Source organism: Gallinula chloropus, assembly GCF_964237585.1.
Source record: "Gallinula chloropus genome assembly, chromosome: Z".
NCBI classification, from domain to species: domain Eukaryota; kingdom Metazoa; phylum Chordata; class Aves; order Gruiformes; family Rallidae; genus Gallinula; species Gallinula chloropus.
This window is the reverse complement of record NC_140089.1, coordinates 60,159,970-60,187,516: the sequence shown is the minus strand read 5'-3', so window position 1 is coordinate 60,187,516 and position 27,547 is coordinate 60,159,970. Positions and strand designations below refer to the sequence as shown.

Sequence of the window (27,547 nt, the reverse complement as noted above, 5' to 3'; positions counted from 1 at the left end):
TCTAGTAGACCAATTCCAGGAGCATTCTCTTTTCTCCTGTCTCTACAGAAGAATCTGATGGGTCAGCTCTCACCATTTACCTTGCAGTCAAAATTAACGTGATGTATCTGCATTTCCAGTATCAGAGTGGTCCTATGAATTGTTGTGTTGGGAAATCACTACAAGCAGCAGCAGAAGCTGACACTTCCACTGAAATAGCTAAATCTAGGGGTATCCTGTACATGGTTCCACAGCAAATTATTTATTTTGGCTTCAAGATCAACAGACTAAAACGGAATCAAACCATTCTTATACCCTAAGCAATGTGTGAAAACAAAACTAGGAAAGTCTGCATATTGATGTGACCAGTATGTTCTAGCAAAAATCAAACTCCACACCTTAAATCAGGTACTTTTCTTACCAAGCAGCTGTATTTCATGTTCACGAGTCTTATTTGGTGAGGAAAAAGCTTAAAATAAAAATATCTCCAGAGTCTGACTTACCTGTAACAGCTAACAATGAGCTCATAAGCGAGAATGAACAGAACCTTAGGCTGTACCTTGCCATTATTCTACATGTTGAATGACAGCAGAGATGGTCCCAATTTATCTAGGTGTTTGATAGCATCTGGAGAAGCTTACACATCCCAAGTCTGCTATTTGCCTTTGGCCTTTCTGATCAAATTGTGTAACTGAGCAGACAGCTGTCATTCATCCACGGAAATTGAATTATAGTACACATGTCAAAACTGCCCTTGCACACTGGAAATATATTTAACAAATGCTGAAATAATTGACCATTACCCTCTTTACTGTTTTGTTTTCCCTTATCACTATACCCACTGGGTTGATTTTTTTATAAAATACATTTTTGATATGAAGGTTAATGAGAAGTTCTTGGACTTGTCTCAAGAGTTACACCTTTAAGTAGGAGAGAATCTGAACATATTCTGCTACTTGATACAAAACAGACTTTTGTTTGGGTTGACTTAAAACATACTGCAAATTTTATACTCTTACTTGGTAAGTGCTATTATGTGAAAAAAGATGCCATGATTGCAAAATTGCAAACATATTCTACTATTCACAGAACAAAACAGAATTACATTGACAAAACCTGTACTTTGCTTGTAGATTCACCACGTTGTAGTCTCACACCTGAGAACACAGGAAACAGAATAATACTGTGAAAATAGGCCAAAATCTCTACTTTTTCCTCTTCAGAGTGTGAGTTATTCTTTTGTGTCTCCCCACCCCCCACCCTTGGTTGTCAGTAAAAGTGTATCCCATCTTTTGTGTTACGAAGCTAGAAGCTGTTTAAAAATTTGGGCCACATTTCACCTTATTTTGATTCCACTGTTTTAATCATACTTGTATCTGGACAAAACCATGTCCGTATTTCGAGAAGAGGAGCCTAAGAAGGAGTGGTTCTTGAATTTTGTAAGAAACAGTGAGCTCTCATTTGAGTATTTCTTAGGTACATGACACTGGCATAAACAGCACTGAAGGAACATATACAGGGAAGAAAGCATAACACAAGTGACTTGACTTCCGTCTCTTGTGCTCAAGAGACAAACACTGAGTCTCTTTCAAGACGGGCAAGTTCACATTTGCAGTAGGAGCACTACTAACCACAAGTAGAGCAGCAAAAGGGCCTCTCTCAGAACTACTGGAACCAGTTCAGAATCCTGGGTTTGCCCCACTAAGCAAAAGTTGTTTGACCACTTCCAGCAGGCAGTTCAACAGGCTAGGCATAGCCTGACCTAAGAAACGGATTACCTTAGCAAAACATAGCAAAAGATGCCAGAAACTGAACAGGTTAGCACCCATGAATGAGTACTTAATAACTGAGGACACCTCAGAATCTCAGAGAAATCTATTCTGAGCATTGTTCTATTCAATATTAATTTAAATTACTTTGGCGATCAGTTTGTTTATAGAGTCTGCAGCTCACACAAAGCTAGTGACCCTAGAAGAGAGGATTAGAACTTAAAATAATGTCAAGAAAATGCAGAGAAACTCACAAATGCTCAAGACAGAATTCAGTAAAATCAAGTTGGAAGTGATATTCTTGTAAAAACAGAGTTTACCTTCACTGCTTAGTAAAAAAAAACAAAAAATCAACAAAAGAACCCTTGTTTTTTTTTGTTAGTTACCCAAGACACATAAATTACCTCAGTGTACAAGAGACTTCCACCCTACTGCAGCAAAGTCACAAAGGCCAGTCTTCCTTCCCCATGTGATGACACCTCAATGAACTTACCTCACTATAAAGCTGCAGAAGTATCTTGCCATTACCCCATTTTCACCTTCAAATACTTTGATTAAAGTTCAAACATGTATGTTTTTTCTCTTTGATTTTAGAGGCAAACACTACCCACTAAAGAAATAAACATAAGCAAAAAGTTGTACATTTCTGTAAGGCAAGTCTTAAGTTTGTTTGCTGATGACCTCCCTGAACATATATGAAATAATATCTTTTTGTTCTGTTTTGTTGTTTATATGAAACCTGAGCATTAACCAATCTTCATGGAACATTCTAGCTCAAACCCATTTTTACTGGCCACCTCATTTAGCCATCCGGACTTTGCTAGGAACTAGCTGATGCACTACAAAATGCTGCCATTTCTGCTTCAGTGGCTGCAACCTCTGGCAGAGAGTTGGCACCAAACAGAGAAATATCACCACAAAGTATTACAGGAGGGGTCCTGAGGTATAAGTATCTGCTGTACACATCTGCAACTACCTGATAGTAATGACCTTCTTTTGGTGTACAGGCATCCTGCAAGACTTCCACTCATCTATCAGTTTCTAAACAGCTTTAACTATATTGGTATCATCCCTCACGTGAACGAGCTTTAGTTTCATGTCACCACATCTAGCTAATCAAAATGGCACCTCTTTCACTGTGGTAATTTCATCTAGTTTAAAAATTTTATGCGCAAGTTTGCTGTTGTTGGCACCATCCAAGGCATTAGTTCAATTAAGGGCTCATCCTTTTCTCCTTTTGCTAAGCTGGACAAATCAATCAGGGGAGAACGGATTTATCCTTTATTATGTGATAATATGCCATGTTTGCATATTCATTATGCATGAAATTTCAGCTGTCCATGTCTCATAGTAAACTCTTATCGATCCTACCAATTTCAGGAAATATTTTGACATCAGTTGAACATATGCCTGCCTTGACAAAAGCCTCAATATAGGCTACAAGGAGATTAAATGATACTTCATCAAAACACAAAAAGCATTCAGATTGACATCAACAAAATGCCCATTCAACTGGAGATTTTGTTGCTCCAAAATTAAATTGGCCACTGCAGCCTTAACAAAATAAGCAGAATTATTAACTAAACGTAGGCAAATTTATCCCAGTCAAATGCAAATTTTTTTATTCTTTTGCCTGAAAGATTATTTTTTCATTCATACCCCCCCCCCCCGTACACTTTCTACCAAAAAGAATGGTTTGAGCTGGTTTAGAATGGTTTGAGTGCTGCAGTTGAGCTGTTTTGCAAAGAATCTTCCCCTCCATTATTTAAGCCTTGTTTTTTCTTTTGGATAGAGGATAGTCAAAGGGCCCTCAGATTTACTCTAGGGAATAGTGGAAAAAAAAAAAAAAGCCTAATGAGAATTACAGTACAGCATGAAAAAAGACAAAAAGAAAAAAAGGTACAATCCCTTTACCCCTTTTATTTCCATTGGCATCACTTCCCAAGAACGTTAACTACATTATTTTATCTGTAAGACACTGGGTTGCAACTCATGTAAGACAAAACTAAAATCAAACCTCTAAATTACTTGTGGATTAGAAGTTTTACAAAATTATATTGGCTATTTTGTATTTGTATATTTTGATTTTGTTCCCAAGCATTTTTCACGGACAACAGCTAATTAAGAATACAGCTTTTTTTTTTTTTTTTTTGCCTCTGCATACTCAGTGCTGTCCAGTTACACTAATTATTTTACACCCTTATCTTTCGTCATTTTGGTAGCTACTTCACAAGCAACGATGAAGCTCAGCAGTTCGTACCACCCTGTAAGCCCACAGCAGTACTGTACTGTCAGCATTGCAACTTGGGAGATACTTCTCCCATTCAACCAGTGGAAAAGCCCCAAGCTAAACACCGCGTAAACAACAGCTGTCACTTCATGACGAGGAGGTACTTTCGGTGCTTCCAGCATTGCTTCAGGACCTTAGCTACTCCACCTGGCCACAGCAGAGTTAAAATCCTGTTAGCCTGAACGGTCGTAGTAGCTGCCGATTTTAATAGTGGAGCTCCTCCTGGCACTGTTACCTCATGGCACAAGGCAAAGCCCGCCGTAGGAGGCAAATACAGCGGCAAATACCTCCCCACGTGACAAAGTAAAGAAAATACGTAATTGCATAGAACCAAGCTTCGCCTTTTGGTTTTAAGTCGATTTTACAGCTTGTGTTCAAAAAAAAAAAACAAAACCCAACAAAAAACCCCAAACAAACAAACCAAAACCCTGAGGACAGGCAGGCCCATTTCTTTAATGAAGTACGTGGTCGTTCGCCGCGTTAAACAAGTATAGCTTCCACAAACAAACAAGGCGACAGCTCTGCAACCGGGTATAAGATCTACAGCGTTAAAAAAAAAAAAAACCAAACAAAAAAATTAAGCACCGGCACGCCGAGTTTGAAAGCGTGGCTCCAAACCCGGCGTTAAAAAGCTGCAAGCGAGACGGAACACACTCGGTTGCGCCATTTACCCTTCCTATCCCTAAGAAAGATGGTGAGATCCACCTCGGCCCCTCACACAACTTTATCGTATCTGGCGAGTTCTCCCAAAAGCCGCCTCCAGGCCGGCGACGAGCAGCAGACGTGCCTGCCAAACGGGCGGGCGCTAGCCGCGGAAGTGCTTCTTCGCGGGCGGCCTCGGGAGCGAGAGCTCGCCTGAACAACAGGCAGGTTCGGCTACAATGTTCTCGGCATCCTCCGCCATGGCGAACGGGGCACGGGGCTGGGGGCGCGGTGGGGGGGGGGTGGCGGGTGGAGTGTATGTAAAGTTTCGGGGTGCCCGACAGCGCTCTCCCACGCTTGTTGTCATTTCCCCCGCTCTGTTCCTTAAAGGGCGGGAGAGGGTACCCTCCCCTCGCCCCGCCAGGTAAAGGAAACCCCAGCGCAGGGTGGCTCCTCCCTGACCCCCTCCCAGCCGCAACGCGCTAGCCCCGGCAGGCCGGGGCAGCAACACGACGAAATTCCAGCACCTTCTTCGCCTCCCCTCAAACTACACCCACGACTTCTTCTACCACTGCTCCCAGACGGACGGCGCTTTTCCTCCCCACACCTCCTACTAGGGCATCCGAGCCGGGGAGTGGTGAGAGGGCGCCAAAAACGCCCCCGAGTCGTAGCCCAAACCGCCCCGCCACTACACGGCAATCACACAAGCGGGAGCCCTCAGCAGGCGGGCACACGCAAACTCAATCAACGGTCTCCATACACCACGCTCCTCAACACCTCCCACCCAGCCTCCCGAGCGAGTGACAGCAAACCAACACCAATAAGGCCATCCTGTCCGAGCAGGGGGCGGGCACTCCTTAGCCCTCAAACCAATAGAAACGCCGCTTCCTGAGCGATGGTGGCTGTGAGGAGAGGCGGTGGCAGGGGGCCGGAGGAGGGGCAGGAGTTTAGTAAGAGGAGGGAATGGCTGTCATCAGTGAAGTCATGTTCATAATCTAGTCCCTCACTCCGGTTCCGGACTCGGATGACTCACCGAGGGGGAGAGGAGCGACATCCAGCACGGCGGAAGGTAGATGTAACTTGCAACTCGGTCCGCTCCCCGTCCCTGACAGCGGTGCCTGCGCCGTCCTTTATTGTTAGTGATCGCGCTGGTACGCTCCGTGCCCACCTTCCCCAGGAACGTTCCCGCTGGCTCCCGGTGCCACCTGCTTCCTCTCCCCACCTACTCCGGCGCCCGGCCCTCCCGAATATTTACATCTCCCAGTGGGTGGGGAGAAGAAAGTTTTGATCCGGTATTTTTTGAACAATAACGATGCAAGTCTCCGGGGTGGGAGGCTGTGATGGAAAAACCCCCGAGGCGTCGCTTGTGCCTGACTTGTGAGTCAGTGACACCCGCGGGAGGTACCGGGAAGCGGCGGGGCGCCGTGCCCGCGCGTCTGTTACCGCCGTGCCGCGGCGTGCGGCGGGGCGCTCGGCGCTTCGCACCGGCGCAACCGGCGGGCTCGCCCGGACACGACGAGTGGTTCGTGGCACCCCGGGTCTTGCGATCAAGCGAGCGTGTCGCAAGCTCCGCGCGGCGCGACCGGCAGAGAAACAGATCCGGGGGAGCGACAGTATGTTCTCCTTCTCCTCCTCTTTCCCCGGGGCAGCTCGGTGGGCCGGGGGCGGCCTCGCCTGCTGCCCCGCCTGGTGTGCTGCGTTTCGGCGGCTGCCGGGGGTTGGCAGGGTGAAGTTGTGAGTGCCCGGCGGCGGGAGAGTGTGTTGCGGTGGGGTTGTTTCTCCGCTGTGGCACACGCTCACGTAGACCCGGCCGAGAAAGGGGAAGTGGGGAGGCATGAGGACGGAGGAAGATGGTGCGTCGGGGAGCGGTCTTGCCTGTGAAAGTAGCGGCGTTACCCGGCAGAGCCAGGGATGCCATGATCCGGATAATCTCCTTGCCTGCTTGTCACAAGCACTACACGCACCGGGGAGGGGGGAGGAGATGGGGGCTGGGACTTCGCCCGACAGGCTGCGGGTCCTGTTGCTTTTCGGTCTCTGTCTTTAACTGTGCAGTCAGACACTCTTGCTGTAAAGGTGTCGCGATTTACTTCCCGAAATCCCTTGTTATTTCCCCTCTCTCTATTTTCTCTGCACCCTTTCCCCCCCCCCCCCCCCCCCCCCGCCTCGCAGCAGTCGACGAAGCAGAGTAGCACAAAACATGCGCTTGCAATTTTGTAATCGCCTTCCAAGCAAAAAGCTTTTTATTTCCGGTGTGCGCGGAAATCTTTTTATTTTTTTTTTTCCGATCGTGTCGGGCGGGAGCGAGGATCCATGCACACGCGGATGCTCAGGTAGACGCGGCTTGCCCGCTCCGCTGGGAGAAGGGGACGGCGGTGGTCGGCACCTGGAAAAGTTCTTTCCCCGACTGGAGGCGGGGGCAAGCTGCGGGCCGCTGCTGCAGCTAGATCCTGGGTGGGGCAGGAGGGCAGCGGAGCCTGTCTGCGGGCTCCCCGCGGGGGAGAGGGAGGCGGCGGCAAGCCGGTGGCGGTGTGGGATGGCCTTTCTCGTCCCTCTGCCTGTGCGGGCGGCAGCGGAGGATTAGGAAGTCACCGCCGCCACACACAGGCGCACAGACATGTTTGGTCGGCGTGACATGGTGGCGGAAGAAAGGAGCGGCAGGGACACGGGCCCAGCCCAGCTGTGAGGCACGCTCCCGGCTGGTCGCCAGCTTGCCGTCGCCGACCTCCACCCTTCCACCGCCGTCGAGGTACGGGGCCCTGCACGGCCCGCCGCCGGGAGCGACGCAGCCATTGCTTCGTGGGGGGGTTTAAGGAAGCAGACAGCGGGGCTGGATCTCCGGGCAGGGACGTCTCAGAGCTTGTTGAAGGGGGCAAAAACTTTTAAGAAGGGCCGGAGGTGGAGAATAGAGCTACGCTTTTCGTGCGCGCCCGCCGCGGCGCCTTCGCTGGGGGAGGCGGCGGGGCGGCGCGGCGCTGAGGCCTACGCGCCGCCCGTCAGGGCCGGAAGACCCGCGCGGCGCTGCCGAGGCAGAGCGCTGCCGCGGAGGAAGCGGGCGGCCCGCTGCCGACCCTTCGCAAGCGCTCCGTGTCGTGCGGCCGGCCGTGTGCCCGCGCGAACACATGGTGCCGTGTCCGTCCCCCCCCGCCCGACTGCGTTTCATTATGTCCGTGGTGCGGGGGAAAATGGAGTTTTTGTCTCCTCCCCCTTTCCCCCGCCCAAATTTATGGTGTTGGAACGGACAACAAACGGCTCACGGCTGGAAAAGTTACAGCTCTTCTAAACTCCTCGGAAGCGCGTTAACTGGTTGTCCTTATTTATTTGGGTTTGTTATTTTTTCCTCCTAAGCGTGCATTATGGTCAGGGAAAGAGTGGTTAGGTGTCAGCATGACTGCATAGGTCTCACTGAAATTGGATTGCCTTGGTATCCGCTGCTTGCTCAGACTGTCCAAACTTTAAATTAGCTCTGCTTTAAGATGTCTTATGGTGAATATTTTAGGTAGGTAGCTAAATAACCAACTGACGAAGCTGTACAGATTTAAAATTTTTTTCTTTCACAATTTCAAGCGTTCCTCATGCTTTCTATAAAAAATAGGGGATATGTAACAAGTTGTTGTTCTGTTTATATTCTTTTTCTGTTTTACTTTACACTTCTTCAGTGTTACTTGCTTGTAACCGCAGTCTCTAAGACCCAGACAGCATTGTACCAGATTTTAATTCCTTTGGGAGTATACCAGTTACACGTTTGGGGTGGGGCAGTCTCTTCTGTGTAAGTTAGTATTGTTGTGCAAATAAAGGCACACTTTCTCTTTGGGAACGTAATTGCCCTATTACTGACTTTGTTTCTCTTTTCCTTTTGTTATTCTAAAGAAAAAAAAAACAACGGTGTACCAGAAGGATAGGATTGGAGGCAAATTTTCATGCCCATAAGTAATAGAAAGCAAAAATATTATCCATACAATAAGTGTTCAAAAATAACTTTATAGTTAAGTGTATTTTACAGCATATGTGGACGTCACAGAAGTGAGGGTAAAGCTTCATTAAATACTTAAGACTAGTATTTCTGTGGTGGTTCACAGAACGTGCGCCAGAAGAGCGCGTTCAAAGCAGTCTTAGATCTTTTGTTCATTTCTGAAGTGGTCTGTGTGTTCCTTGTCAAGTTTGAAAAATGCTTTCACCGGCACCTGAGGCTTGAAAATTGACAGGAAAAAAAGTGCTCCAGCCAGCTCTGTTATATTAAATATATTCTTGACAAAGATCTGTATGAAATTAATATATACGGATATATTTTCTCAATTTTTTGTAGGACTTTTGAAGTTAAGGTCAGAATGTGCACAGCAGCAACTTTAAAACCCATCTGCACTTTTACTTCCAGTTTCAATGGTCTTGATTAGTAATATTGCTGTGAAGTGGTGATCCTTTTCAGAAGACTTTTCATTCTTCATATGACTGAGAATACTTCTGCAAGTTACTAATGAAAATGGTTATGCTTTTTTTTGTCTTTTCTTGCCACAGTTTATGCTGTCTGGGTGTAAAGAGTGTTTCCTTGACCTTCACCTCTTTTGAACTTTGTTTAGCTGTTCGTTTCTTTGATCCTCTAGTAATCGTAACACTAACATAAAGATCACTTGTAGCAGCAGAGAAAAGTCTATGCCTAATTGGCAAGATAAAATAAGGAAGGGTGAATAAGGGAAAGAAACCCTTTTATGTAAGGATTTCTATATATACTATGCAGTTTGCAATTATAGCAGAAGACAACGAAGTATAGCAGAAGACAACTAAAACTAAATAGTTTTATTTGTTGCTGACACGTGTAAAGACATCAACTTAGGCGTAAACATTTTCCTCTTTGTCTCCGTTTGATAGAGCACCTAGGTGATCATTCACAGCTGAGACCTTTGGGAATAATGTTAAAAGGAGCTTTTGTTGTTACAGAAGCTGTACCATTTTTTCTTCACTGATATTTTACCATAAGTAACTTGTATGTAAAAGTCCCCTCCTTTCTTCCTCTGCTCCTTCATTTAAGTAAAAAAAACCCCGTCATTAATAATACCCTTCCTTCTCCCTACCTGTCATTATGGCTTTTGTGTTTTAGAATCTAATGTGAGGATGTTCAATAACTCTGATGAATATACATAGTAAAGGTCATGGTATGGAAACTTGATCTGTAACCAGTCAGTGCTGTCGTAAGTCAGGTTTTTTGTGCCCAAGTGGAATCTACCCACATGGCAAACATAGACTTGTCTGCCATGACTGTAGCAGTCAATTAAAACTTCTGACTGCAGCTGTATGCCCTCCTCTTTCTGAATGCAGTTGCCCTCTGCAGCAAAGCCACGAGAAAGAATCATACCTCTATGCTTTAGCCTCTTCATTGAAAGGCTTGGTGGCATAGTTTAGTCTGACTTGTATGAACTTGTGGCTTGTGACGATGCCTTTTGACTGTAGTACATTGAATACCCAGCAGTTGGCCAGTCATTTCTTGGTGCTCATATTTTTTCCTAAGAAAGTAAGCTGGAAGTTGAGAGCAGTGGAGAATTTACTTTATGAGAAAGTCAAAACAGCTACAAAGTAAGAATAGGAATTTCTGCAAGAATATTTTAAAGGGGTTGAATGTAGGAGTTCCATAGTAAACTGACTTTTTATGTGGAATGGAGACTTAATGCTGAGTGACTCCACAGTGAAGGTTTTGTTGTGAGCACACCATCTATTCTGCTGGCTCTGCAGGAGCGCATGAGGGCAGTCTTTGGTAGACAGCCAAACAAGCGCCTAAAGCAGTGTCCAGAACTTTTTGTCTTTGGCCTGAATGTCTGGATAAGCAACTAAGGTGCAGCATTTCTGATTTTGTTGTTTGTAGTTTACACTGCAAATTCCCTTCCAGAAGGTTTTGAAATGACAATGAAGTCACGTAAAAGAGTATGCAAAGGCAGAGTCTCTCAGCTGTTGGTATTACTGTTTGGCTTTGCTTATGTGAACTGAGTAACTGATCTATATTAGTTGAATCTTCAACTCTTCTCCCGCTGATCTATTGTTTTATGTAAACCTGTTTATTAATAGAATCATTGTTTGATGAAATGACAATAGTTAAATCCTAATAAATCTTAACTCTGTGTCCTGTGGGGTTGTATCATAAAAACCCACTGATTTGCTTCTAAGCATTTTGAGTTATTTTCATTGGTATGAACTGCTGTCATTATTAATGATTTCGTAAACTTTTAACATCTTCATTTGATTATGGCTAGCAGATTAAGCCAATACTACAAATCATTGACAGTATAATTCTGTGTTTTCTGTGGTAGTGTAATAAAGATAACTCCTTTAGCCTGTAGTGTATCGCAGTTTCACAGTATGTCTTTTCAAAGCCACTCGTGAATCATTACTTCAGTTGGACATGTGGGGAGAGTAGATGGTAATTATTTTTTCGGCAAAGGCAGAGTTACAGTCTGCTTTGCAGTCTATGTGTGGCTGCTGTGTGGATCCACATTTCCTTTTCATCAGATCTAAGTGGTGCAGTTTCCTTGCTTTCCGCTACTTATCACAAGGCAGGGGTTCCAGCCAAAATGCCCTGGCTGAAGTTCAATTTGGGTTGACTGTGTCGTGAAAAGGCAGAAGTTTTATTGGATGGTGAAGGGAAGCAGCTAGAAGAATCCTAAGTGCCTACTGCTACATCTGTTCTTCGATTTGATGGGTGTGTGCCCTGTGTCAGAGGTGTTTATACTGGATCTCTTTGGGTATCCAGCTGCTTTTGCATTCCTAAGTGATGCGACTAGTTTAACTGCTGTGTTTTATTTTGGATATACTAATATTGTAGGCTTCCTTCGTGTGGAAGAAATCTGTGCCTTTGTTACCTTTGGGTTGGTAGCAGGTTAGTACCAAAGTATGTATGATGTGCTTGGATGTTGTGGGTTCTGGAACATTGAGTTGATGGACATCCTATTATACAAAAAATTAGCTATAACTAGAAAACAGTCTAGGTGCATATAAAGTGATAGTGCAGAAACATTTACACTTGGGGAACATTCCCACAAATTCTTTGTAATGCAGATATTCACTGTCTTAAACCATTTGATTTAGAAATAGTTGAGCAGATGTCTGAAGTCTTGTCTCTGCAGCTTCAGTTCTTAGTTTAGTGGCTCTTCTTCCTTCTTTTTGCATCTGGCTGAAGTTATCTTGACAATGATAGATTTTTTTTTTTCCTCTGCCTTTACTCTGGTGTGTCCAGCAGAGGCGGAAAAATTCTCCAGGACCATAGGAAGAACTGCGTGATACACCACAATTCAATCCCCACTAGTTCCATGTCGGGCTGTTCCCAAAAAAAGATTTGATGATGTTGTTGTAAAAAAACCCTAAGAAGTGAGAAAGGATTACAGTTAAAGAAAGGAGAGGTTTTATTTGAAGTTATGTGAATAATACTACTCCCATGAGTATTTTGAGGAAATGTTAAGATTGGATACTGCAGAAACAATTGGGAAGTATGTAACACATTTGAGAATCAGGGCCAGCAGACCTGGTATTGTGACAAAGCCCTATCATTTGAGACAATCAGATTGTCTTTTTGGGGGTGGTGGTGTGGGGTTTGTTTGTTTGTTTTGTTATTAATTTATTAAAGTCCTTATAATCTGATAGAAGCACTTAGGGTTTTTATTCCTCCTTTCTCTTCCTCACTTTGTAGTTCTAACAGGTACTGCTCATGAAAATGTAGTCCAGACAAATGGGTTGACACTGGCTTTGGCAGGAGTTTGGTTTGCTTTTGCGTATTTCTTTACAGGCACCAGAATTTAGCCAAACAAATAGCAATGTTGTCTGGATGGAACTATTGCACTTGTTGCCTCTTAGTAGATTTTTTGCCTTGACCTTAATGAGACTTTTGTAAGGGCCAAGAGAAATTAGATATCGAGCTCTTACTGAATTTTAAGAACAGCAGGGTGCCTGTTTCTAAGTTTTTTATACAGTCTTAGTAAATATAAACAAAGCTAGTTTTGCAATATGTTAAATCATGAGATTTTTAGCAGTTTTGTTCTTTGAATAGATCCTTAGTTGAGAGAACCATGTATCGTGTTCTGGTGTATGGCAGTGGCTGGTTTGTTTGGGTTTTTTTTAGTTTCATGGACTACTATTGCCAGAGAAAATTGCTTTGTCTCTTTATGTCTCTGGGTCTCTTTGGACAAGATTTATTACTTGTGTTCAGGTAGTATTTCTTAATATATGTTCTCCTGATATAGATCCTATAAAGTACTTTCTTTTTTTTTATGGTAGTGTGTTCTAGATACAACAAAAATCTCTCAATATGAATCTGTTTAAGACAATTCACATATAGGACTAGGTCAGTTCATATGCTTTTACAGAAGGATAGTGAAAGGACTTGGTCTGGTGTAAGATGCAACTTTCCCTCCAGTAATTAATGTTTTTCACAGGTTGGACACTTGCTAGCCCATTAAATTTTAATTAAAAAAAATCATACAAGACATGTTTAATGTGTGTCTAAATAACAGTGTAACTAGTGAAGCTGTGACTGGAGCCAGTTATTTTTTATGAGAACTGGAAGTTGAATTTGAAATAGAGGTGAATAGGGAGACTTTTATACCCATTTTAATGCACAGATGTAGGTAGACGTCTTTTGTGAAATTGGATATTTTGTGTTACAGTATACTGATGGTAGTTTTGTATTGATTGTGTTATGGTTCACTATACTTTTCTCTGGATAGCAGTAGTGTTCTTAGGTTCTGCCTTGACTGAATTTGGGTTACAAGGAAGAGAAAGAGTCAAAGGTGAGAGTGTAGGTCTTGTTTTGCAATGTAATGGTTGCCTCTTTGTTTTGTGGAGATGTTGGTTCCTACAGCCACATGGTAGGGCTCTTACAGGAAGATATGGCATGGTGTATGAAGCCGTGACCATTTAATAACTTGATTCCTTTTGTGGTAATGTGGGGCTGTAGGGGACTAATTAGCAACTACAGTGTTTTGTTTTGAACAGGGAAGCTTCATAGACATATCCCTGTTCTGTCTTGGAAGGAAGCAGGATCCCAAGGTAGCTTATATCAGGTGGGGATATTCTTTTTAAATGAGTTCAGGTTTTTTTGCCTTTAATCAGAAGAGAATAGTAGCTATTAAAATATAACAAAAGGGACTTTATAAGCAAAAGTTACAAAGCAGGGTTTGATTCTGACAGAATGATTAGGTAATTGGGGGTAACTAAGTTAAAATGGGCTTGAGGTAGTGGCATATTATCTTCTGTGTGGGTTCTGATAAGTAAAGACTCTTGCTCTTGAAAGAGGATCAGTTCTGTAAACTTTTAATTCCCTGATTGCTAGCAGTAAGTCTACTGCTGAAAGTGGTGATCCTACTTGCTTCATTATACTTGCACTGGGACTCATCTGTCTGTTCAGAAAATCAGTTTAGTAACCTGAATGATTAGATGGTTTGTTAGGTTTTTGGTTTGGTTTGGTTTTGGTTTGTGTTGGGTTTTTGGTTGGTTTTTTTTTTTTTTTTAGTAGATGATTACTTTTCTGCCAGCTTAACTATTCAGATAATGAGGTCACTGCATGATCAAGCACATGAAAATGATGCTGTTGTGAGTGTGGAACATCAAGAAAGTAACAGATTTTGGTAGCACTAACCAACAATCAGTTTTGTAAAAATACGGCAGCTGCATCACTGACATTAGTAAACAAAGAGTTCCCAATATTAGACATTAATAGAAGTTCTTGGAAAAGTGAAGAATTGTTTCAATTCCTGTAGCCTGCTTCAATTTGTTCTACTAGGAATGTGGAAATAAAACTAAAATAATAGTTGATTCTCCAGCCTGTAAAAGGTTGTCATTTGTTCTCAGGGCATTTAGTGTTTTTTAAGCCACTTGAGATGCACTATTCTGGCTTATGACATCAGCAGAACCCCTGGAGTGAATTACAAGTCTTCAGCCCAACATAATGGTCTTTTCTGTTGTCTGTTTTGTGTGATATTGTGAAAGCATACAGAGATAACCAGAGAGGTCCTGCATTAATGTCTACCTTAAAAAAATAAAAAACAGGAAATAATAATGTTTTTAATACGTGTTTTGTTGCTAACATGAATTTTGTAAGTACAAATCCCAGTGCAGTCACATCCCTTTAGGGAGAGGTTTCTGAATGCACATATATTACAGAGGTGTCTGGGTGTTTTCCTGCCTTTAGTAGTACTGTGCTTGACCCTGCGTGATACAGCTGATGATAGCAAGTCAGTTGAACCACCATTGTCTCTGGTAGATGTTTCTCGTAGCATAGTAGTAGTTGCTTTGCTCTATTAGTAATGCACAAACATCCAGAAGTTGACTGAACTACCAGGATCCTTATTCTTCTAGCTGACTTTTAGAAGGACAGTCAAATTAGTGTGCAATATTACGGTTCACTTAAGCATCTTCTGCAGATGACAGCTTGTGTGTGTGTGTGTGTGTAATGCTTGCCAGTAGATTTTGTTATATTTCAATGCTCCTAATGTCACATAAAAATTCTGGTTTTGTTTTTGTTTTGTTTTTGTTGTTAGACATACTCTGCTAACTGAAAAGGAGACAGAAAATAGATGTCCACGCCTACAGACCCGGGTGCCATGCCTCATCCTGGTCCTTCCCCTGGGCCGGGACCTTCACCTGGACCGATTCTAGGACCTAGCCCAGGACCAGGGCCATCTCCTGGCTCAGTTCACAGCATGATGGGGCCAAGTCCTGGTCCACCCAGTGTCCCACATCCAATGCCAACAATGGGGCCTACTGATTATCCACAGGAAGGCATGCACCAAATGCATAAGGTAATAGTTTATTACTAAAAGTGAATCTTTTTATCCTAGAGTTCTCTCCACAGATTGAAAAAAATACTTATAGTACATTTAGACATGCATAAGTGCTGTAACACATGGTATCACCTGAAAAACTGCAGGTACACTCCTGTCTTACTAAAGATGATGCATATATTAGATTAAACAGAGTTTCCTTGTTCCTTGCAAATTTTCATTGTAAATTATACTTTTCAGTAAGATACATATTCCTAGGAAAAAAAAGAATTCTAGTGTTGAAACTTTGTGGTAGACAGTTCTAACTGCTGCCTTTTTTTTTCTTTTTTTGGTCCAGACATATTCTTCGCCTTTCTGGCGTAGTTTTTAGTTTTGCATGGACTTCTTCTTTTTTAAAAAAAATAATTTTTAACTCTTAATGTGTATGTGCTTGCAAATCTGTTAACTCTTTAATGTTGATGAAAAACTTGGTTTCCCAAAGTTATTCTGTAAAGGCTTCATCTTAGGAAGGAATTTAAAACTATGTATTCTAGAGCATGTGAATAATTGCATTTTAGTGCTTATAGTGGTTATTTTCATACACTTAAAATTACATGTGTGCTTAGGTTATTAATGTCTTTTGCTTTAAGGAAATATTTGTTTGTGTGGAATTTCTTTTGTGAGAACTGCCTCTTTATATATTGTCATTTTTATTTGGTTGTGCACCAGAGATTTAGATCTTAGGATAATTTCAATTTCACTGGTGTCCTACTCTCAGAAATATGTGTTAACAGCTTACAGAGCTAAGATATTGAAAACATTATGATAACTATTTTTGATTCTACTGGAAATCATTATATACACATAGAAAGTAATTAAATTTAAAATAATAATATAGTTCTAAAGTAACATAAGCATATTTTAATTTTACTCATGAATTGGCAGCTTTTTCAAGTTGCCATTTTTGTATATGGATCAGTTTCATTCATTAAAAGAATTAGAACATTGTCCAGTCAGTAGGGACATGACACTGCTACCTATTGCATGAAGAAATGTATGATTAAAATTTCTAGTAGTGTAAAAGCAGCTGAAATGAAGACCGTGATCCAGCTGCTCCTTTGTACTGAACTGTTATGATTTCTGAGATGTCAGTACATTCAGTTACTAAAGCCTTTACATTTGTATCTTGAAATGTGTAATTTAGCTGTTAGCCAGATTAGGTGTTTGCAATTGGCATTTCCTTGGTTTTGGGGTCAGTTACAGCTCAAGCTTCCAGGACTGTAGTGATTTCCCTGAGCTTCACAGACAGCCAGTTTTACCTCCTTCATTTCTCTTGTTTCTTTCTGCTTTCTTCTGCAGAAGAGAGAGCGCCACAAATTTTCCATTTGAGTGGTTGAACGCTCCATACATGATGTTTTTAGGTGCTATATCCTGTTTTTCAACTTGTTTTTAATGCTGTGATAGCAATAAAAACAAACCAACAAATGTGATCCCACTAAGTTCTTTCAGACACTTCAGAAGGATGAGAAGTTGAGTGAGCGAGACTAGAAATTCTAGTTTTGAATCGTGTTTTGAAATGTTTTGAAAAATGTACCATGAATGTGAAGAGCCTGAATAGCTAATTAAAAGATGATTAACCAGAATAATTGTAATAAAACTACTTTCATTTTCTGTGTTGATTCCGATAGTGGAACAAAGGCTGTAATTTCACAAATCTTTATTTTAGCAGCCACAGCCTTGCTGTCCTCCAGGTTGCCATTTCACAAGTTCCACTGCACCTTTTTGTGTGTGACTAAGCTAGAAAATGGGTCAGTCAAACTGATCCAGGTGAAGAAAAACAAAATCTTGGTTATTTTTTCAGTCTAGACCAATTTTGTGGTCTATTTTCCTGAGCAAACCCAGAAATAGTGCTTTGAGGGACAGGTCTGTTTAAGAAATGCTGTGGAAAGGTGTCTCTAGGCTATTTTACAAATACTATGTGACTGTTCTTCCATGTAATTGAAAAACTGATCAGCCACCTGCAGTTTGACCAAGTAAACATGTTCTTTCTGGATAGTGTTATGCAAAGTAGTTTGACTTTCACATCCTGATGTAACATACCACTTTTTTTCCCTGTGAAATGCAGGGAAAGTGAGAGATTGCGCAAATTGTGTCCCAGTTATGCAATTGCTCATGGGGTACACATCCCATGTATGCAGTGGGACACAATTCTTGTAAAATTCACGATACCTTCATTCTGTTAGAATATATAACATATGAAATGTTATAATATAACATATGAAAAATAAAAATCAAAAGTATCCAATAATAGATAAAACACTGGCTGATATAAATAAAGAAGCCATAATTCCTAAATTATGTTTACTTAACAAATGTTAATATGGAAATTTGACTACTTAATCACTTAGTAACCAACAAACACTTTCATAGGAAAATTTACTTTTGATTGGCAGAAACTATAAATAAGCTATTTTTCATAAGTGGTATTTAGAATATTGATCAGATTGCCAGGGAAATTCTTACAGTTCCAGGTTTTACTGAGGTATATCTTGGATGCAAGACAGGTACACTTAAGGAGAAACACTTGGAAGACTGTTGGGGGGTACTGCTAAGTAAACAAACCGTAACAGCTTCAGAGAGTCTCATGAGAAGAAAATATTTGGAATCTGGGAAGATACTAAAGCAAAGCATTTTTATGTGGTTACCCTAGTCTTATTTTTCCTCAGCATCCACATATGAGCTCCTCTGGAGGTAGCAGATGGCATTAGATGGTTTTAGTCTGAACAGATGCAGTCTTCTATGTCTTACACATGAGCTGGCCCACATGATTTTACCTGCTTAACTGTTGGTTATCACACTATCTATTTAGTTTGCATGGTTATCACTTGAAGGATGAGTTCTTAGTTTGTTTTCTCTTCCATGTAGTTATAACCTGAACCGTAATCACTTCTTTTATGAATTTGTAATGGTGTGTACTGTAAATGATTACTGGCTGTTGAAAAATTATTATGATTTCATCGGCAATATTACTGGTTTTGAGTGAGGGGGGAAAAAAGTGAGTGACAGAAAAAAATACTTTCCTACAAAAATAGTCTGTTTTAATAAATACAGCATTTGTTCACTCAGATATTCCATTAAAACAGAAGGTAAATGGTTTCCTGTTTCAAATATTGTTGAATCGTAGGTCTGTGCACATTAGACATTCTGAGAATATTAAAATTCTCTCATGGAAGTAAAGCATTTTTATTAAACAGCCATGTTCCTTGCATATTTTTATATGTACATCAGTGAAAAACAAAATATTTTTGTCAACCTTGAAAAATCATCAGAGACCTCATATAAAATGGTGTTTCAGTGATTTTTAAGAGATCAGCAGAATTGTTGGCCAAGTCCCTAGTGCAAGAGCAACCAGAGTCAGTCTGGCCATCGAACAGTGATGCATTCAGTTACGCTATGCAGTTATGTGACAACACGTTGCTGTTTGGTCTGTGTAATTTTTTTTTTGTATAAAGGATGCATGGTCTAGAAGAAATCACTTGATCTTAGTCTCTAATATCAAAGCCAGTGTTTTGTGTCTTTGTTTTTTTAAGAAGGAAGGAAACAAAAGAATACACCATAATATGACTGTTTACCTGGAAATAAGTCAAACTGTGATGCAGTGCTGTCTGCGAGAAGACCTTAGTTAAATTCAGAGTAGAAGCGGTGTAAGCAAAATGTTCCTTATACGTTAGGCATTATGTAAAGTCTGTAATTCTGCCAAGTCTGTAGGTGTGGGCTTGCATACAGTTGAAGCTCATCCCTCATTATCTTTTCTGGAAGCACTGGTTATATATCTGGCCTGTTCTGTGCTTGTCCTTTACTTACAGAGACCAGTTAAGAGTCATGTGTACTCCCAGTTGAATATGTCACAACTTCCTGTTTCCCTTCTGTCATACTAAAAGAATAAAAACAAGCACCCCAATGTGGTAATAGTACTTTATTGGTAGTATAGGTTAGAAATCACATTATTTCTAAGATCCTTTCTGTAAGTTTTAACCTGTTACTTAGATCTAAAGTTATCATTTAACCCTGTAATTACACCGTGATTCAAAGAAAATATGAAAAATAACTATTTTTTAGTTCTTGTAATACTCCACTGACTTGTCTTCTTATAGCCTTTTCCCATACATAGCAGAAGGACTTTCAGATGAAAAATATTATTGAAAATACAAGCCTCTGCATAAATTAGCAGAACTGTGATCAGTACAACTAGTGTATTCAAAAAAGTTTATTCCATTTTCATCTTTTGTAGCTTTGATAGTAAAAACACTTAAACTGATAATTTTTTGTGTGGTCATATCTTTACCTTTCTGTTCCTGGGTTGGGTTTTTTTTGTTTGGTTTTTTTTTTAAATTCTCTTATGAAGGGCCACACAGTTGTTTCCCTCTTACTGCTGCTCTTTGTTAATGCTCCTTTCCTGACTTTCTATATGCTGGTACTTCTAGTGCCCTGAGTATCAGTGCTATATCCCATCTTAGCTTATCCCATCAGACCTGCCTACATTCACAGAGGTTTCAAAGTTAACACCCATTAGTGCATCAACACTACAAATGTGTACAGCTGGTGTCTTCTGCTCTGGAAATCAGACCAAATTTCCTCCAGGGTCCTCCTCCTCTCGGTTGCCCTGACACATGCCATGATAAAATAGGAATGGATCCAGCTTTACTGGTGTTGCAGTTTCTGAAGTATTCAGCTCCTGCAAGCAGAATGTAAACTGAGTGCTCCCTTCTGGGTTGCCTGTCTTTGTGAGTAGGGATGAAGGGAGAGGAAGGGATCTTCATGCCTTAGGAGAGGGTGTTGGGATTTACTCAGATAGCTATTTTTAGTCTGTCAGTCATCTATCTTTACATTTCTACTTCATAGCCCAAGTTCTTGTCATCAAAAATAGCTTTTCAAGTAAAGGGTATTTTTCTGATACAAGTTCTTCTCTTGCAAATGTGTTTATACTGTCATGATAGCTAAATGATTTGATGAAATACAAAATTCCATTTTACTTCTCCTTTTCTATAACTTTTCTCCTCCTAACCCATACTTTCTGATAAGGAAAAAATATATTCAAGTCATTGAAAGATGCTGATTTAAAAAAAGTACTTAAATATACTTCCAATCAAATCTGATTGTTGCCAGTGTACCTGGAATATTTATATGAAGGGTTTACAAATGAAAAAGTAGAAGTATTTTTTTTCTTTTGTATAAAGGATGACCTATATCTAGTTCTTCTTAAATTGATTCTTGCAGTAAGTTGGTCAAAAAGCAGAAACATGACAGTGTACTTGTATTTCTTGATGTAACTTCATGCACACTCTTTATTAACTGCCTGTGTTTTCTGTGGAAGTCAGTTTTCTGTTTTTAAAGAGAAATTGTCAATAAATAGGTGTGAATTTCGGTAAAACTGATGGCAAAGCCTGTACAGTTTGCAAGAACAGTATTTAATGTGCAGGCATGCGTGTGTTACAGAGAGGGGCAGAGCTGTGTGTTACTGTAGAGAGAACTGATGCCAGCTTTTTATTTTGCCAGCCTTGCAGACCTCTAAGTTAGAAATTAATGAGCATGATCTATTCCCTAGTTAAGGACCTTATATAATTTTTGCTTTCAAGTAAAACTTTTTAGTTTTCTTAAGGTATCTTCCTTCTGATGTTACTTTTCCCCTATTTTCACATCTAGAGTCCTCCAGTTTCTATTATGGAGCATTTTCCAGGGCTCTGCATGCCTTCAGTGTGTTTTTCTGACTCCAAGCTGTCTGCTCTTCAATCTCTGAAGGCATTTGGCCCTGTTTTGCATTTCAAATACCATGGGAACAAGTTTTTGAGGAGTGAATGAGGTAGCAGGAACTGTAGGGAGCTCAAGTATTCGAGTAGAATATTCGAGTAGAATATATTCTCTTCCTTGACAGGCTATCCCTGGTTTTGACTGTAAAGAAGAATTTATGTCCTGCAATGTCATCTTTGTTTTTGAAAAGAAAGAGTGTTTGGGGCATTCCAGTAGAGCGGTGACTGAAAGGGCAAAGTTTGGGCTAAAAATAATTGAGCCAAGCCAAAGACTGTACTTTTATAAGTTGGTGTGTGTTACACTGCTTTGTAATATGAGTCCAGTGCAGTTCATGCATTTGTATTTGGACAGTTTGCCTTTCTGGCATTGCTAAACAGTTTATATAAAATAAAAAAATAAAGGCAAAAAAGGAAGCAAGGAGCAAGCAGTCTAACGGTGCTCTGTGCTTCCCCAGAAGTCTGATCTAGGGTAAAGTTTCCCATTGTATTTATTTTGAAGGACTGATAAGAGAAGTTTGTGCTCTCTATCAATTTCTTTAGATTTTTATTTAAAGTCATTTGGATTTTTGTAGTGGATTTATATACCATCTCTATATAAATACTTACTTTGTTTTCACAGTCTATGGATGGCTTGCACGAAAAAGGAATGGTTGAAGATGTTCATTGTGGTTCCATGAAGAGTATGCGACCTCCTCACCCTGGAATGGGCCCACCTCAGAGTCCAATGGACCAGCACAGCCAAGGTTTCTACATGTTGTGCATGCTGTATCATTTTGGGGCCCCTTTATTCCACAAAGAGTCAATTAGTTTTCCAATTATTTTCATTCAGCTGCATTTGGAATGGCTGAACTGATACCACAGGCAAGGTGAATAATTACAGAATCACAGAATCACAAGGTTGGAAAAGTCCAAACAATTCCATCCTAAGCTAAACCATATCCTCAAGTACCTCATCTTACCTTTTTTTTTGAACACATCCAGGGAAGGTGACTCAACCACCTCCCTGGGCAGCCTGTTCCAGGCCCTGATGACTCTTTCAGTAACAATTTTTTTCTCTAACATCCAATCTAAACCTGCCCTGTCACAGCTTCTTGCTACTTTCCCTTGTTCTATCTCCTGTCACCTGGCTGAAGAGACCGTTGCCCACTTCTCTACAACCTCTCTTCAGGTAGTTGTCAGTGGTGATAAGGTCTCCCTCAGCCTCTTCTTCTCCAGACTAAACATCCCCAGCTCCCTCAGCCGTTCCTCATACGATTTGCCCTCCAGCCCCTTCCCCATCCTGGTTGCCCTTCTTTGGACTCGCTCCAGGACCTCAATATCTTTCTTATGGTGGGAAGCCCAGAACTGGACACAGTACTCAAGGTGCAGCCTCACCAATGCTGAGTACAGGGACACAATTACCTCCCTAGACCTACTGGCCACACTGTTTTTGATACAAGCCAAGATGCCATTGGCCTTCCTGGCTGCCTGGGCACACTGCTGACTCCTATTCTGCCTGCAGTTAACCAACACCCCCAAGTCCTTCTCTTCCTGACAGCTCTCCAGCCAGTCTCCCCAAAGCCTGTAGTGCTGCATGGGGTTGTTATGTGCCATGTGCAGCACTCTACACTTGGCGCTGTTAAACTTCATCCCAGTGGTCTTGGCCCATTGGTCCAGCCTGTTTAGATCCCTCTGAAGAGCCTCCCTACCCTCAGGCAGATCAACACTTCCTCCCAGTTTAGTGAGCTCTGCAAACTTCAACCCCCTTGCTTTCTGGATTGTCCATGTGTCAAGCTAAAGTTCAAGTATGTGTCTGGGGCAAGTAATTGGACTAAATCTATTGCAGATTTCAGTTCACATCACTAAAAAACCCCACCTATTTCTTTCCTGTCTTATTTGGCTATGGTAAATGTAAATGCATTAGAATATCATTTATTTTAATCCCCTGGTCACAGAATGTTAAGAGAGAATAACCCAAGGAAACCTTGGCAAGCCTTCTCTAATATCTATAATGTTTGGTCAAGAGCTGATTAAAGTTCTTTCCAAATATTTTTATGCCAGAATGTGGAAACTCTGTTTTACTATATTGCCACGTGCCTTCTTCGTGTCCTTTAGTATCCAGTATAAAAGGACATGCATTCTATAAGCAGCACAGTGTGTTGGAGATTTAACTCCTGCTAGTATTACTTAGTTCAGCAGATAAGGCTTTTTGTATTGCATAGTTAGTTATATTACAGTAACACCTGAAGAATCTCATCTTGGTTTGTCACGCTGTAAATATCTGATAAGAGATGGTCTGATCTTTGATGTATTTACACATTTATTACATAGGATAAGAGAAATGCTGGAATGAGAAAATACTGAACTGTATTGTGACTTTTCAGTCTGTGACTGAAGTCCTAGTGTCTGTCCGCTGAAACCCTGTCTGGGACCTTGAACACTAGAAAGTACTGTTTTTCCATCACACTGTTCAATAATGAGTTCAGTAAAACAGGACTGACTTTTCAGAGACAAATTCCCCATCACTTAACTCTTCCACTGATTTCCTTGAAATGCAAGCATGATCATCAGGAAAATTTTACCTGACGCTGCATTCAGAGACACTCTTTTGCTTGTAAAGAAGCCATTCCTTAAAGTAAACAGAGTGTTTAGTTTGAAAATCTAACCTATATTAAATATATTAAGCTAGTTGGATGATAGATGATAAACCTGACTGTAAATAGAAGGTGATCATCCAGTTGTGGACTTTTCTAGTTTGTCTTGTAGAACTCTGTCTGGGTTCACTCCTGTTTAATGTATTTGTCAGTGATCTGGGAAAAAAGTGTAAAATCAGGCTGATAGTAATTATATACTGCTAAAACTCTGTGCTACCTGCAAATTCTAAGTTGATTACAAACGCTGGTCAGGATGCTCAATAGAACGTTGTTATTTCTCCAGCATGGATTTTAGCACAACCAACAGTGTTGTATGTGTAGGAGTAATGTAGTACATTGTGTAGATGGTATGAGACTGTATCATACAAAGCAGAAAGACATTTAATGTAGCATTGAATGTTTCTAGCAACTGTTCTATAAGGAGAGGCTGAAGGAGCTGAAGCTTGCATTGTGTGAGAAAGAGCAGGCTCAGGAATACCTGATGGGACAGAGCGATGAAGAGGGAGTCTTTGCAATGATTATTAGTGATGGAAGAGAACTGGCACATGTGGGAACACATGAAATTCCACTGCAACATAAGAAACTGTTATTTTAGCATAAACATGGCTGAATGGTGGAGCACATTGCCCAGAGAGGTTGTCTAGTTGCTGTCCATGGATATAGTCAAAACCTGACTGGATGCATTACTCAGCAGCCTGCGGTAGCTGACCCTTTTTAAACAGGGGGTGGGACTAGATGACCTTGAAAAGCCCCTTCCAGCCTTCATGATTCTTTAATTTTATGAAATTCACTCTTCTTTAGAAGACCAAGGAATGATTTGAAACTTGGAAGACTTTGAAGAGAATGTAAAACCCGATTTTTTTACTCTGAAAGCTAAAAGATGAGTTAATCAGTTTGCACATTCTGAGGTGGTAGAAAGCTTTGTAAATGGAGATATTTTTTATCTTTAAAAAAGTGCAATGAATTTTGGTACCTGCAAATTTATATTAGTTGAATTCAGACTGTATTAAATATCTGCATCTAACTTGATCAAGATAATTAACCTTTTGAACAAGGATTACCTGAGTATTTGTGGTAGGTTTTGTCACATGAAATTTAAGTCAATACTGAATTTTTTTTTTCCTTGTCTGTTCCGTAGACTAGTGGATGTAAATTGTTTAGAGGTAAGAGTTTTTGGTCTGTTTTACACTAGTCAGATAGGATGATGTAGCTGTACCGGTACCTTATTGACAGAAATCTGTGAACTTCTAAACATGATCCAAGACTGTGGAGAACTGGTAAACTAGAGGAGGGAACAGTGGTTTCAATTCTTTGACAAAGAGAAGGTGGACATCCTACATAGAACACTGCTGTTCTTACAGCTCTGAGTAGAGCAGTTGTGGTAAATGCATAGGCAGTAGTCTTTCTGTATGTAGTTTACAGTTGAAATGTAATGGTTGCGAGTTAAGTAAGTGAAATTCTCATGGGACTTGAAATTCACCATGAGAACAATTAAAAATTGTCATTGGAGATTTTCAGAACTTAGCTGCATAAGACCTGGAGAAGCCTGATAAAGCTTTGGAATTACCACAGCTTTAAATGGTGGGTTGGGCTGTTTGGCTTCCCTTTCCTGGTATTTGTTGTCTTCTACTCTATTAATTTTTCAGACCTATAGTTAGTTATCTGTTATCCTTTGCCAGTGCATAGAATTCTTTTATTGAGAGTGGTCTGCAAATTCATCAGTCATCTTCCAGTCTGAAGGTTAAGTTAAACTGAATGCAGGATAGAAAACAGGATTTTTTTTTGGTGCAAAATCTAGAGGAATAAGTACGTAGCAATACAGTAAGTAATGACTAATGAATGAAATATTTTAAAACTTGCTGTGGAAATTCATGTGTGCCAGAAGAAAATGCATTTAAATACTTCATAGTGGATGAAAGTGAGTTAGCAAAGTTCAAGAAGATGCCTGTTCTTGCTTGTATACTAAACATTCATATGGACTGGGGTTTTTTTCTTTTATGACATACACTGTTTTATTTCAATCTTTGTGAGTCTTCATGTGCACTTACTCAGAACGCATGTGTGCACATGGATTGATGTGTAATAATAAAGGACAAAAGCAGGTGGTATAAAGACTTGTGACTGCATATATTGTCACACTACTAAATCTTCTGAAAGCTTTTAAATTTGGAAAATATAGCATTACAAAATTTAATTTCTGTAAATGTCACCTCTTCTAGCCTTTACGAGAAGTTTGGAAAACTTTTTTCCTTTCCTGAGATATGTCATTGCATTTTATTTTTCTTCATTCTTACTCTCATCAAGCCTAGTTTCCTATTGCTAAGAGTCTTAATGAATAGGACTTTGAGGGAGAGAAAAAGCATAAGTAATACATACTGAGAAAACTAAAAAAAAAAAAAAAAAAAAAGCCTGCTTCTGAAAACTCTTTGCAAAGTCCCAGACTTGTGTCTGGAATTGTCAGGACTGAAAATAAGTGCTCAATACAGTGTACATTACAGTTTTAGATTTTTATAGTCCAGCTGAATTTCAAGATCCTGCGTTTGAAATGTGTCAGTAATTAAGGAATATATAACTGGGACAATATCACTTGAGAAGGGAATGAAACCTTTCTTTGAAAGTCAGTTTTGAAAACAATGTAATTCAAAATAGATGCTATTTAAAGTAAATTCTGAGATTTATTTAGAAATGTGTAGTAATGGATAAACAATACAATAAACCCTGTTTTATAGTATAAAACAATAATAAAATATATTTTTTGTTGTGGCATAGTGGTGGTTCTTTTAAAGCAGTGTGCTCAGCAAGAAGGATTTTTAACTTCCTCTGAAAAAAAAGGAGGTAAATTAAGTTAGTGGAAAGAGATGAATATTTAGAGAAAATTTAGAGTGATTTGTCATAGCTTTTATCACCACCACTGCATGTATAAACGATTTTTTATATTGACTTAATAAATAACATCAGTAATTTTAACTTGTTACGGTCTCTTTTCTCCTTTCTCTTTGAATTCCTCACCTCACTTCTGTATTTTTCTGTATTGGACTCGTTGTGTCTTCTCATTTTCTGTCTTACCTGGTCTTCTTCCCTACTTCATTTTCCTTTTATTTTTTTTTAAAGAAGAGCTGAAAATATCTCTTCTTTAGCCTTTATCTCAGACGTTCCAAATCATTACTTTATCCTAGAATATTTTGAACCCCTGAGCTCAGCATTGATAGACTTCGAATTTATCAGCACTCTCAACTATCCACTTACACAAGTTCTAGTGACTCAACAGCTACTATAATTCAGAAAGTTGAAATTACATTGAGATTTTGCCTGTGTTGCAAGGGCCACTAAGAACAGTGAAGACAGAGGGCTAAATTACTTGCTTCTGTGATCTGGGCTATCTATTGATTAATTGATTAATTGATGTAATTTCACTTCAAAGTGTCAGCAAGAGTGTCATAAAGTGTGCAGAGTTTGATGTCATAGAATCATGAACAGTGGCATGACCTTTGGAGTTCAGTTCATGGCTTGCTAAAGAGTATGGTACCGAGCCAGAAGATTCCTTGATTTATTTCTGAAGTCATTTTTAGGCTTTTCAAAATGGTAAGAGCACTATTTGTACTCCACAATACCAGAGTGGAGTGGGTAAGTATTATTACCTCTTTTCACTCTTGGTGAACATCTTTAAAATCTAGCGGACTGTTACACATTACCC

The 27,547-nt window shown here is 40.5% G+C and overlaps 1 protein-coding gene across 1 annotated transcript in view; it reads left to right on the top strand.

Annotated features, from left to right (window-relative positions):
• The first annotated feature begins 5,622 nt into the window (after nucleotides 1–5,622).
• The window catches only part of SMARCA2 (SWI/SNF related BAF chromatin remodeling complex subunit ATPase 2), a 110,870-nt gene continuing 88,945 nt past the window's right edge, over nucleotides 5,623–27,547 (top strand). The window contains exons 1-3 of the mRNA XM_084278945.1: nucleotides 5,623–5,749; nucleotides 15,192–15,452; nucleotides 21,840–21,963. Coding sequence (XP_084135071.1) covers nucleotides 15,228–15,452; nucleotides 21,840–21,963 — 349 coding nt within the window. The 5' untranslated portion in view covers nucleotides 5,623–5,749; nucleotides 15,192–15,227. The remainder of the gene's footprint in view (nucleotides 5,750–15,191; nucleotides 15,453–21,839; nucleotides 21,964–27,547) is intronic.